This window comes from Lates calcarifer, linkage group LG10 (assembly GCF_001640805.2).
Source record: "Lates calcarifer isolate ASB-BC8 linkage group LG10, TLL_Latcal_v3, whole genome shotgun sequence".
NCBI classification, from domain to species: Eukaryota; Metazoa; Chordata; class Actinopteri; family Centropomidae; genus Lates; species Lates calcarifer.
Window position 1 is genome coordinate 19,346,294 of NC_066842.1, and position 14,131 is coordinate 19,360,424.

Sequence of the window (14,131 nt, forward strand, 5' to 3'; positions counted from 1 at the left end):
ACATTTTGACGTAAAAGAGACCCTGTTCAAACATAAAATGATTCTGTAGTGTGGACTGTTGTATAATGGCCTTTACATACAGTAAGTGTGTATGTCAGTTTCTGTATTTATGTGAGTTACATTACAGTGGTGCAGATGAACCGTGAGAGCCAGACCACTTCCTGAGTTTTTTATCTGTGGTCCTGTAATAAACAAACCACAGGAGACCCACAGTGATCTTTCAAAAACATCAGCTGCTTATTTAACACAAGCCACTTAACTATGAATAAATGACCACTGAGCGATTTGTCTACATCATATATTCCTGCTTTGTCTGTGAAGGTTGTGGACCCCCCGCCAAAGTTTGTGTTTCGGGTGGTGTCTGGCCCAGTTGTGTACACAGCCATATCTGTCATCAATGCTCTGCGAAGGTCTGGGCGCCGCTTCCTGTCTGTGTCTCCCAACTGGTCAACACCAGACAGTAAATATCAAGTCCACACAGGTAAATGACCTTTCAACCTTTCAACAATCCATCTGTCAGGGTTGCTAGAAACACTACATTGTCAGCATTTCAAAATTTTGAGGAAACTTTTTAAATCTTGATCGAAAACTCTCCATGTTTCCTCTATGTGCAGTGCTGCAGTTTGTTCCTAGTCACATAGACGTGCGCTTCTGCAACTTCAGTGAGAGCATTGAGAAAGGTCTGACCATGGCCTTTGCAGACGTGCGTCGCCGCTCAAAGGAGTCAACCAACTTCACAGTGCATGTGAGTGGATACCAAGCATGTGCAACCTCTCACTTAATATTATTAATTAATTAATATTATTGTGGCTTCACACCTTAAAGCTGTGTTACCCTTGAGCCCTCTGAATAATACCTGCAGTCTCTCAGTGTTGCTTACCTCCAGTAGAAGCTACAGTTTTACTACATATTGTGTTATCTATCTGAAAAAGGAAGGATTTTTCTTTTTTGTCATACAAATAAAGTTTTAAGAAAACTTAGGTTGCCATGATATTTGTGCAAGCAAGCTGACGACCCACTGTTGTTGTTGTGTTGGATTTAAGTAAATGAATGGTGGCAGAAATGGTTGCCTTGGGAGTCAGAGAAAGCAAGTTTATTAAAATAACTACTTGCTGGAAGACCTAAATTACTAGTTTGGTTCAGTGGAATCAGATTCATGCTCCATCCACTCAGCCATCCATTTTCCATAATTTATTAGGCCTAGGAGGCAACAGCGATTTGTAGGCATAGTAGCCCAGACATCACTCTCCCCATGCATATTCTCCAATTCTGACTGTTGGACCTCAGCCCAATAAGACACCCCCAACTCGGTCCTTTCAACGACAAAAGAGAGGCTGCTCTATTCCAGGCTTCTTTTGAATGTCTGAGCTCTGACACCCAGCAATGGGAGATAATTGTGACCAGCTATGTCACTACACAGAGATTATGACTATAGATGAGGGTTCAGGCACTCTCAGGTTTAGCACTTTCCTTACTATGACTGTCATTTGGACACCACATCAATCCTCCACCATCACTCATTAACAAGACCCCAAGATGCTTCACTTGGGTACTTGTTCTTGAGAGAGTTCATGCTGTAGATGTTTGGTATTAAAGAAGCTTACTGAAAAGAACTACTTAAAGAACTTATTTGTCTATGTGGTTAGCTGGCTTCAGTAGAGTTTTGTGTAATCCTGTTACACTGATGTCTGTATTATAGTCTTTTAGTTGGAATAAATGTGAGGATTAAATCAAGGATTTGTTGCAGCATGGAAATGTTTTATGAACAACTAGCAAACTGTGCCCTGAGCCACACTGCCCAATTTTGTACTCTGCTTTCCAATCACTGAGGCCAACGATTTTCAGAGTGGGAACTTCATTGTAACTCTTTAGGAGACAAACAAGCTTTCCCAGAAACTACATCAACAGCAGAATGGAAAATGTTTTGTACATTTTGTTGTGTAATCATCTTTCTGCTGGATAGTACAACTCCATCTAATTGTGTTTCAGATTGTAAACATCACCATGGCTGCTCCAAAATACCAGGAACAACGGCTTATGAGACAGCCAGTGGACATCACCTTCACTGTGCGTGGTTCTCGGGGTCATCTAATGGGGTCAGAGGTCAGCAATGCTCTGATGAAGCTCACTATGGTGGAATTCAGCTATTACATGGGCTTTCCTGTACTGCAGATTGCTGAGCGTGAGTGCCACAGGGTATACACATTATATTTTAGCTGTTTCCATGTTATGTTACTCTACTCAAACATCACTGTCTCCTTTTCCCAACAGCTTTCCATTATCCAGAGTTGAACACCAGCCAGTTGCTTCGCTCCTCCTGGGTTAGAACAGGTATGATGGCTGGTTTGGTTCTTACTGTAACATGCATAACTACTTACAGCAAATATGAGTTTTTACACTGCATCTTATTTCTGTTGTCTGTGTGCATAGTGCTGCTGGGTGTGCTTGACCAGAAAGTGGGTGAGAGAACGTTCCAAGCCAACATGGAGCGTCGCGTGGCCATGCTCCTTGGAGAGGCAATGGGATTAGTCAGACGTGTTAAGAGAGCCACCACCGTAGGCAACAGCAGCGTGCAGGTACATTTTCTGTCTTTCCCTGTCTTTAATTAAGGTTTTAAGACTTAATACTAGACTGTAAATGATTCTAACCATAGACATAGCAGTGTTTTTTTCAAGTCAGATATCCAGTGTTTTTCTCTGGAGACAGTGCACAATAGATTTATTTTATGAATTTGTTGTTCATTACATAACAAAACTTATAAAACTCTCTAACTGGAAGTTTGTTAATGGATTACTCACTAAATCTTGAAAAAGGTTCCTTCCTTGTACCATTTATATTATTATTCCCTGATGTAAGCTCTCTCTAACTACCTTGCCTGAGTACTGAGGGCTCATTATGTGAGCAGTGTTTGTAACCACTGAAAGCCTTACTGCTTTACTAATCAGGCTCTAGCCTTTGTGGGTTCACTCTGCACCTGCTCAGCTCATCTCTAAGGGGACAGGATAGGGCTCGGTCTCCATGGCAACAGCATCCCATTCAGCCCTGGGGCCAGCCACTCAACGACCACAACCCCACAAGTCCTTGCTCCTTCTCCTCTTCCTCATTTCTCCGGTCCTGTTACTTGATGGCTCCTGTGAGCCAAAGAGCTGCTAAAAGCAGATCAATTATTAATTGTTTCTCTTTCTCTGTCTGTATCTTGCAGTTGGGATGATTAAGAGTGTGTGTCTGTTGTTGAGGGGGCAGGCATTATGGAGGGAGAGATACAGAGACAGGGGTATGTAAAAGATTCAAAAATCAGAGGAACAGGGAGAGCAAAACACTTGGATGAAAGAGACTTGTTATGAGAGATGAGATATGCATAACTGATCCACCCTCATGAAGTCTGAGTGCATGTGGTGGTCTTTAAACAAGGGGGTTGTCAGAGTGATAAATATCATCCTTGGCTGAGTAGCAGCCTCACTGTTTCTGACCTTTCTGCTTCCTGCATCGTTGTCTCCATAAAATCCACAGAGCAATTTAGGAAAACGGAGGACCATACAGTTGTGGTGAACCTTTAGTGTCTGCCTCTGTACTAAGATTAGATCTCTAATTTTAGGCTCTGCAATCTTTTCTGCATTTCAAAATATTTTTCACAGTCACAAATCTGAATATGTGTTATACATAGAAGCTGTATTATGTGCTTGTGTTCCTTCCAGCTTTGATAGGATGCTGTCATTAAGGAAGCCTAGTTTCTTTTTTCTTAACATTTCAAAGACACTCTTCTTTGAGTGTCTGTTGGATATAATGAGAGTGTGGTGACTCAGGCTGAACTTCAGAGGAATCCTTTGTCTTGTTCTCTCGCACTCACACACGCACACACACACACACACACACAGATACATATGTATCTCAAACAGATGCCCTAGACTGTTGTAACAGAATCACTGTGGTGTTGTCACCTATTAGAATACCTTATGAGTCTGCGTAGACAGATAAAAGAGGAGGTTGAATTGGGGTCGCGCAATAACACACACATTCACGCTGCCGTCTTTCCACTCTAATAACTGTGCATGGACTGGATTAGACCCTGGATGAGGGAGCCTGCCCAGCCGTTTTTCTGTGTCAGCCCAGGCATGACCTGCGCTTTACTCTTTCCAGTAATGCAGACAGCAGACTGCACTGTGCCTCGGGGCATGCAGAGGGAGACTGCACACACACACACACACACACACACACTCACACTGACGTATTAGACAACATGGAGAAATATTTAAACCGTAAATACTCTGATGGGATTACAGAACACTAGTTGATATATCATGACTGTGTGTTTTCTATATGTTTGAGTGAGTGTGTGTTTGTTCCTGTATTTTTGTACAAAAATAATAGACAAAATAATGGAAAGGCCTCATATAGAGACTTACAGCATATTACCTCTGTGCCCAGAGACATAAAGAATAATGTAAATGTGCACTGCTGTTTTAAGAAAAAGCAACAACTCAGACAGAGAATCTTTCAATATATAGTTTCACTGAGATGCTTTGTCAGGAGCTTGTATAATAAGTTTCAATTCAGCATGGCAAAGCTAAGGAGGCCAAATAGTTGGTGCCTTTAATTTAGTTTCACAAAAACTAAAAAAGTGATTGATGTTACAGGATTCCATAGAAAATGAGGTACCATACTCATCATTAAAAAGTCATCTTTATTGTGGAAATTGTGACAGTTTGCTCATTAGAGCCTTCATTAGTCTACCAGTTTTTAATGTAGAGAGTGTAGTGCCTCATCTTCCATGGATCCCATGTTCATTTTTGGAAGCACTTCTTTTCCAGTTCCTTGAGCTCTGTCTATTAGTCACAAATGTAGCAGGAGGAAGAGGAAAACATTTACAGGTTAAGACGCAAAATGGGAACATTAAAATTAAAACGCCTTGCACAACTCATTTTCATTTTGTGTGTCTAAGTTAGAAACAAATGGGAACAAAGAAAGAGAAATGGTCTCACTGTAAAAGTTTCTTAACACAAAAAATCATTATTATATCTATATATGACATGATTAGTGAGCAGCACAAAACTGTGAGGATTCCAAGCAGGGGTCCCTGAGCTGTGAAAAGAAGGAATAAGGTCTACTGAGTGTCCTTCAGCCTTTTTCCTACATCTGGACATGTTTATGTTTGGAAGAGGACATAAGATGCCATGATGTCTGCCAACAGTTTAAAAGGGAGTTGTGGACAGCGGAGGCAGTCATTTCTTAGTACTCATTATGCCTGTTGATTGCTCCGTGTAACTGAATAACAACCAAGGAATAGACCCTGGCATCCTCTACATACAAGACAATGTGTTCTGTGTAAGAAGAAATGTTTCCTTAATATTCCACCACACTAATGCCCCCAAACACATGGCTAAACAAACTGAGTTTTCTTGAAGTCTAAGATGTTGTCAAAATCTCCCATGGCCGCGCCAATTGCCAGATTCAAACTTCCTGAACTTTTATGGGAAACAGATTCCTGTCTCTTTTATCACTCAAAGAAATACTCATTCTCCAGTTGCTCAATACAAACAGTTCAGGACTTGGATAATAGAGTACAGAGATGGATTTAAGTTGCTTTGATGACAGAAACCTTGTTATTTTCATATATTTTACCACAATAACTGATACATCTATCTGGACAAGTGATAAAATTGTATCTTCCTTCCCTGTTTCCCCAAGATTGTAAGTGCAAACCGGCTGGTGGGTGCAGACCACCCGTTGGAGGTGGTGTATTTTGTGGAGGGTCCCAGTGGTCAGAGGGTCCCTGCAGTCGAAACAGCCAACCTACTCAACAGCCTGGATGTTCAGAGGGCTGCCATTGTCTTGGGATATCGTGTCCAGGGTGTTTTAGCACAGCGTGAGTACCTCTTTCATAGTAGATAACTGACATTCAAGGGCAGCTAAGTGATGTAGTAATTAAGCAGATGGTCCTCGACATGGACAAACTAAATTAGAGAGCTCCCGTGTCTGTAAGCATCCATATTGCTGAAGTGTCCTAGGGCACTAATTCACTGCCATTTTCTTCTCATGCTGGTATGGAGTTGAAATAAAGATCATAAACTTTGGTAATAATGTTCTTCCCTGCTCAGTGTGAATAATAATTTTCTCCATATTGTTGTTGCTCTGTTACTGTTCTGTTGTTATATGACTTGAAATTCAGTGTGCTGCACACACACTGTTTTGCCTTTTCTTCTGGGAGTCGCACAGCTCTAAGTAACTTTTCAAGGTTGCACTTAACTGAGTTGAGCTAAATATATGTTGGAGCAGAGGGAATGAATGAGAAAGGACACAATATTAAATTGTTCACAAGCCCCTAATAAGAAAAAATAAAATGGGATACAAGATATCTGCTGGCTCTATGTGTTCCTTTGTATGTTTATAGTAACATTTGAGCTAATTACCTCCCCTTGCACACACTGTATCAAAAGCCTGTCTTCCTCATTAAGAATCTAAACAAGGGATGAAGGCCTAATGAGAGCCCCTCAAGGGAGTTGTGTTTCTGTGCTGACTGTGTTCTCTTATGGTACTTTCCCAGGGGATGAAATGAGTGTTAATTAAAACTAATGAAGGTCTGCATTGAAAATTGCAGCACTGAGACAAGAGCCAGCTTTCCAGCAATACTGCATGTGTAGCTTAGCCTCCGTAAAGTGTTTGTGAATAAGCTTAAAGGAAATAAAAGGGTATGCTTGAAATATTGAACCACATATACAAATGAAATGAGTCATGGTCAACTTAAGACTAAGAACGCTCATCACTCTCTCAATCTCTTTGTCTAAAGCTGTGGAGAAAGTGACGTCTTCACCCTCTGACACTGAGAACACCAACATGTGGATCGTCATCGGGGTGGTTATTCCCCTCCTCGTCGTCATCGTCATCATTTCAATCCTGTACTGGAAACTGTGTCGGACAGATAAGCTGGAATTCCAGCCAGACGCCATGACCTCCATCCAGCAGAGGCAGAAGGTAGAGTCCCATCAGTGTTGTACAGTGTCTGACCAAGGTTTCATTGTATCAGTATTTCAAAGCAGTTTCAGCTCAACAGTTCCCTCAGCATTTATATATGAAATATGTAAAATGGCAGTAAGGTTACTGCCTCTTTGGTCACCATTGTAACATCAGTTTATTAAATCATCTTTATAAGATGACTTTTATAAGATCATCTACAGTCACAGAGTGAAGTGAGCCACTACTTTATACCTGTTTTACAGAAAGGGTTGAATCAAGGGCAACCAGGCTGGTTGTAGATACTTGAAGACGTTTCACCTCTCATCCAAGAGGCTCCTTCAGTGCTGTCGTCATCAGTATTCAAGTATCTACAATCAGTCCAGCTGCCCTTGATTTAACCCTTCTTGCAAAACCATAACCTGGATGACTGACAATCTTCACTGACATACTTTATACCTAAATGCAAGAGGGAGTAGAATGCAACATTTGTTTTGCAGGTAACAAACAGCAACATACAGTATACTATTTAATCACATGGCTGAGGCACAACTACTGTATAATGTATTTATTTAACATGCCATGTTGTTTTATGCTAACAGCCAAATCAGTTTGCAGAAAATGACCGTGTTCTGCGTAGAAAGGTTCAAGGCAGCTGATCAGGGAAGCCAGAAAGCAAAAGAAAGAAAATTAATGAGGTGTATCTGTCATTGCCACGAATGTGCTGTAGGACTGCACAGAATCTGGACTTCCTCTTCATCATTTCTCCTTTTAGATTAGATTAGTAAAACTTTAATGATCCCAGTAGAGAGACTGTTTAAAGGACATGAGCTGGATTAGAAGTCATGATGCTATGAGTACATGAGATGAGCCCTGGCTGCTGTTTTATTTTGTTTAAAACGTTTTGTGTGATTTCCTTACATACTCTGCATCAGGTCAGCAGTTCATTTTGAGAGACTCAGGGTAGAGTTTATCAGTGAATCAAAGAACAAGGAAAGGTTATGTAATGCTGGATTATTAATCATTCAGGTCTTTAGATATATTATGCACCTCTCATATAGTATACTGCGTATTAGTGTTTATTAATTGTGAAATTTGAAAGCACTCCCAGTGCCCAACGAAAGCCCAGCTATCATGCAATGTTTTGTCCTTTTTTTTGTTGTTTTGTGTTGGTGAGAGGGTTGAGCAGACTTTGTTCCAGTCAGAAGTTGTGTGTGTGATGCAATAGTGGCTTTTATCAAAAACTGGCTTTTATTTTAAATAGTTATATTAATGCGAAGTACACATTTAGGACTTATGTACAAATGTGTAGCATCTCTGCTGTGCTGCGCTGACCAACAAGAAGACCAGACAGCTTTGTACTCTCTACAGCAGTAATTGGATCTCTGTCTGAGTGGCACACACCTGCAATGCTCTCTTAGCTACGAGTGACTCTTTCATCATCAACTGTTGCTGATGGTGCTGACATGAAAATACCACTCTAGTCTAATCATAAAATAGATTGCCTGTTTTGTTTTTTTGGTTTTTTTTATGTTTTTTTCCTCATCTTCCTGACTTACTGGTTGATCCTTCGTCTGTCTTTCATTCCCCTCCACATGCATTTGTTCAGTTGAGCTGTGCTGTGAACTAAAACCTCCGCATTGGGTTAATGCAATGAATCTAATGTGCAGAATCACTTAGCCTGCCTCTCTGCTTAACACAATCATCTGTCACTTAACGCCACTCCTCTTCTCTCAGTCTACTACGTCATTCAGAGAATCAAGGACCTCCCTTCACCACACTTCAGCTAAAAAGACTATAGAGTTTAGTGAGGAGAAGGAGGAGGAGGGGTTGTATGAGGAGGAGGAAGAGGAGTATGAAGAAGAAGAAGAAGAAGGAGAGGAGGAGGAGGAGGAAGAGGAAGAGAAGGAGGTTAAAAGGGGGAAGGTACAGAGCAGTGTCTGGTGGTTTGTAGAAGATGTAGTGGAGATGTAGTTTGTGTGTGTGTTTGCTGTGAACAGTAGGTGTTCTCTGGTAATTAATAAAGAAATCATTAATCAAATAATAAATAAAGTACACAGTAGCCAACAGTTAATAGTCCAGATTTTGGGTTTTAAGGATTTGTCGGATACAGAGACAACAGCATCATCACTAGAAGTATTTACACTATCCACCATTGCTTCTGCTTAGAGACCAGTAGCTCTCCCCAAGAGCAAAAAGAGTATGAGCAGTGAGGAGGAAGAGGAAGAGGAGGAGGAAGAAGAGGAAGAGGAAGAAGCAGAGGAGGAAGAAGATGAGGAGGAGGAGGAGGAGGAGGAGGAGGAGGAGGAGGAAGACGAGGAAAAGGAGAGAATTAAAAAGAAAGGAATTAAACCAGAAGAGCAAAGAAGACAGGAGAGCAAAGCAGTGCTGAGGAAAACAGAGGGGATGAAGAAAGAAGAAAAAATGAAAGTGTTGTCTAAAGGGAGGAGAGCCAAAGAGGAGGTATACTGTGTTGTAGCCATAGAGACTAGTGTTTGTTTGCATTAGTGCACATTAGGATCCTGCTTTCCCCAGTTATAATGACTATAATGACCAGACACAGAAAATCCAGTACTATACATACGGTGGATTTCACTGTGGACTTGGTATCTTGGTTTGTCTTTAGATCTTGTGAAGTAGTAGATTTATAGATGTCGTTTTGCATGTGGCAACTGTTTGTTGTGAGCGAATCCCCAATTTACCATTAGCCCAGACTAAGTAGTAATTAGTGAGTATAATGTGTGGGAGATATCACTCACTGTGTGTTTGCTTTCATTCAACCTCGGTGTTAATTATACTGAAATGGCTTTTACTATTTCAGCTGCAGCTTTTTGAATGCTTCCCCTTTCAATGACTGGCCTCGTTTATATGCTGTGGAGAGCAAGCACGCACAAACATATACACATACTCTCTCTCAGGATTAGCACTTTCATACTGGCAAGCGTCATGCTGGATTAGCAGTTTTATACCAACAAGCCTCTTCTAAGCCACACATTTTGCTTCAGTAAACTCAGGGAGTTTACATATAATTCTGAGTATTAACAAGAACGTGTAATGTCACTCTTCTCTTGTAGCAGCATTTCAGTGTCACAGGGCGGGGGTTTCACAAACTGCAAGCGCACACACTGAGATCAGACATTCTCTGTTTACTCTTTTGCTGTTGGAAAGTCCTCAGGGCTTTACATTCAAATAGTCTCACTGCTTCCATCGTCCCAACCTCCATCCCCCCATCGCCTCAAAGGAGAGCACGCAGCTCAATGTTTCCCCACATATCTCATCCCTGTCCTGCTTTTCTCACAGCCTCTCTCTTTATTCATTAATGTCTGTCTGTCTGAGTCTCCCTGCTGGACATCCATTCATCAGTCATTCAGCCTAATAATGAATCCAAAACTTGTCTTTCCATCTATCTGGCTGTCACTTCATTCAGTAGTGAGTCTTGGTCTTGTGAGAATTTGAGAGCAACACTGTCACTTGTCACTGTCTGAAACCGCATTTGCAGCACATTTGCCTCTGTGGTTTAAACTGCAGATCAATGCCATCATGCAACGTATTTCAGTATGATTGCATGAGCACTACATTACTGAATATTTCCCAGTCATTAAGTAAATATTTACACTATCTTTCCTCACTCTCTCTCTTACCTCTCCTGCCATATGTCTCTCTACTTTTCTTTCCATTCCCTTTTTCCTTAAACTGTCCTCTCTTTCCTTTCCTCCTGCCCCTCTCCTCAGTTGCAGGCTCCCAGTGTGAAAGGCTTCGACTTTGCTAAGCTGCACCTTGGCCAGCAGAGTAAGGATGATGTCATGGTGATCCAGGAGCCCGTCCCGCCAGGGCCTGGCCCCGGGCCCCTCCCTGTGGCCATTAAAGATGGCCTCAGTCCATCTGAGAACGGGGAGATCCCCACACCCATATCCAAAACCTCAGCCTCCTCCACCAAGGCATCCCGCAGCGGCCGAAGGCGAGGAAGGTTTGTGCTTCTGATAGTTTCGTCAGGTCATGTCTATATAGGTTACGCTGTCATTGGTTACATAATATTAAAAAAAAAGAAATAAAAATAGAGGGCCTGGAATTTGCTTTATCCGCCTATTTTTGTGTGCTGTTTTACTCAGTTATGGTTTTATCCACAAAAACTGTTTAATCCAAAACACTGTCTCACTGACTGAATTGTGTTCCTCTATGTAAATATTAAGATCTTTATTTAGATACGTAACAGAGTTTTTTTAACCGATTTTCTACCCACCTCAGTTGGAACAATCAGTCAACCAGACTAACAGCTTTTGACAGAACCTCTGATCAATTATTGATGCATTAGACAGTGAGGGATCTTCATTTGCTTTTGCAGACTGTCTATATAGCTTATATTATGTTAAGTTAGGGTGTGTGTTTTTCATTTTATTATTGTTGAGGAAGTTTTAGTTTAGCATTGTAGTGATAAGTTAATATGTACATCAACACCAGTACCTCCCTGTACACTAAGTGCTATGGTAAATAGACAATATACTGTATGACTCCAACACAGTTGCACAGCACTTAATGCTTAATGCATTTATTAAGTCATGTCATTGAGTGATATTTGCTGTATTTCTTCACTTTATAGCCAGTCAGGACGAATTCATTGTGAATTTAATCATTCTGTTTATAAAATACTTTTCCATTTAGCTCCATAATCTTCAAATCATATTATCATTTTTTAGAAGACTCCACCCTCAGCTTTTACCTTCCTGGAAAAGCGCTGTTTTCGATTATGCATGGCATTTCAGCATGTTAGTGTGTGCTCAGGCTTCTATTATTCATGTGTGTGTGTGTATTTTCCGGGTAGGATCTCGCCGTCAGACGGTGACTCGGTGGTAAGTGACCACTCCAGTGAGCGGGAATCAACCGAGGAGAACCTGAGAGTCCACGCCACGCCCAGCGACAGCAAGCACGCCCGTAAGGTCCCCATCAATGTTTTAAATGGCAAGTGGCCTCGGCAACACTCACTCCAAACACAGACAAGAAGAGGGGAAGGGGGGAGGAGGAAACTGAAGGGGATTGGGAAGATATAAAGAGATAAAGAGAGAGCAACTCAAGCTGGCGCGATTTGATCGACAAGGGGGTCAGACTGAGAGCAAGGGAGACTGTGAAGTGATGAAAAAAGACAGGGCAGAGAAAGGCAGAGGGAAAGGCAGAGGGGAAAAGGCAGCGTCAACCTGGGCAGAGACATAAAGATTACAGAGGGAAAGAGTGAAAGTTAAAGAAACACCTGGTAGAAACTCTGTTCGGTGGTCGAAAGAAGTCCAGAGAGAGAGAAGTGAGCAGGGAATAGGAGAGGGAGGAAAAAAATTGTTGAAGTTAGTCTATCTGACAGCTTGTTGATAGATTCAAGCCTGCAGTGCCACTCAGAGACTACGTGCTGGAGCCAGACGCAGTCAGGCACACACAGACTTCAGCCTGACTCACCCATAGTGGAATGGTCTCTGTTTTGTTAATGATAAATCTCAGCCTGAGACTGTATATACTCTGCCACAGTGTTTATAAGTAGGTTGTATATGAGACACAGTCAGCATTATGTAATGAGCCATCTTTCTTTTTGTTCCTTCAGCCTGTGTTGATGTTTGATCAGTGTGTTTTCTGCTCATCATTTCAGACCAGTAGAGAAGCTTTTATCGGCTGTGGAAATATATCTGCCTAAATGACTCACTTGCCTTATCCTCTCTCTGTGCTTCTCTCCTTTACTTTACTATTTCTAAAAACTGAAACAGCACTCATGGTGGCCAGACTTCAATTCACAAGGCTTTTTTATTATTATTATTAACTTCCAGTAAACCACTTCTATCTTGGGTGCTTTTATTTGATCTCCTTCACCTCAGTAAAACTCTCTTTCCTTTCTATTGCGGTTTGCAGGCAAGAATAGAATTGGTAAGAGTTTGTCCTCTTTCCATCTCTGTCTCTATAGACTCCAGGCTTGACCTCCAGCAGTTGTGTCTGTGTGTTTTCCATTTGTTTCTGTGGTAGCTTTGTGTTCGGCTCATTCTCATCATCCATCACTGTCTTCTGAGCTGTCAGTCACAGCATAGAAACAATAAGTTTCACAAACAAAGGCAAAGCCGTTGTTTGAAATGAAGTTTAGAAATCAGTTTGCTTTTCATGTATCCACTGGAAACATTCACTCCACACTTTTGTAAGAAGTTACATTTCAAATATAGAAATAAATAGAAAAAAAGGTAAATGTTTCACTGAGATCCCTGCACAGTAGTTCCCTTTGCTCTGTCGCCTAGTTTACCTCAGCGTTAGCATTTAGAATCTCAGGAATTACACTGTGCTGACTGAGTCATGATCTCTGTTTTTCTACGTGTTTGCTCCCTTCCTCAGGTCCTCCACCTATGAACGGCACGAACGAGCATCTGTCGTCAGCCTCCATCTTTGAACACGTCGATCGGATGTCTCGTGCTACAGACGCCAGCAGGAGACTCCCGAATAAAGTCCAGCTTATTGCCATGCAGCCCATGCCGGTCCCACCACTGCACAGCCCACCCATCAACGGCAAACTGTCAGACACCAACCAAATGAACAAAGAGGTTTGCTCTTCGGACTTTCTTGCATAGCAATAACTGTTCTTCTAGCAAATAAATTATTCCAAAAGTATAAACAGGTTTTATTAGATATTAAAAACAATCAGCTAATGGGCTGAGACAATTTGAGAATGTTCTTCAGTTGAATGACTTAATGAATACTTGTGGAGCATGATGGCCTTACTCTGCTGTGATTGAAGGCTGATACTTCTAGAAAATTCATCACACTAGTGCCACAATGAAAAAACAGAATTGGCTTCATTTTTGTTTTAAGAAAAGTAGGTTTAGATTAAATTCGGTGACCAGTTTACTTGCTCAACCACAGTGAAAACACATGCACATCTGTTTTATCCATAAAACGGTATCTGGACTGGCAACACCGTCGTCTGCTGTCGAAACGTTCCTCTTTATTACACAAGAAAATTACAACATTTGAGTCACACTGGCTCAAGTGCAAAGAAATGAAAGGCTTCAATTACTTTTATAAATGTAATAAAGAAGACCTGATAGGAGCAGATGACAATGTTCCAAGTCCTTTGGAAGATTTCCTCCCTCATTTACTTTGTAAAATAGACATGACTTAGCCTTTGAAGCTGCTGCAGTTCTTGTCACTAGCAGTAGCAGTGTGTGCA

The 14,131-nt window shown here is 41.4% G+C and overlaps 1 protein-coding gene across 1 annotated transcript in view; it reads left to right on the forward strand.

Annotated features, from left to right (window-relative positions):
* Nucleotides 1-14,131, forward strand: part of si:ch211-1e14.1 (UPF0606 protein KIAA1549) — a 36,566-nt gene that overhangs the window by 15,561 nt on the left and 6,874 nt on the right. The window contains 10 exon segments of the mRNA XM_051073523.1: nucleotides 322-481; nucleotides 615-745; nucleotides 1,990-2,182; nucleotides 2,272-2,331; nucleotides 2,431-2,576; nucleotides 5,686-5,863; nucleotides 6,785-6,969; nucleotides 10,680-10,915; nucleotides 11,768-11,904; nucleotides 13,300-13,505. Coding sequence (XP_050929480.1) covers nucleotides 322-481; nucleotides 615-745; nucleotides 1,990-2,182; nucleotides 2,272-2,331; nucleotides 2,431-2,576; nucleotides 5,686-5,863; nucleotides 6,785-6,969; nucleotides 10,680-10,915; nucleotides 11,768-11,904; nucleotides 13,300-13,505 — 1,632 coding nt within the window.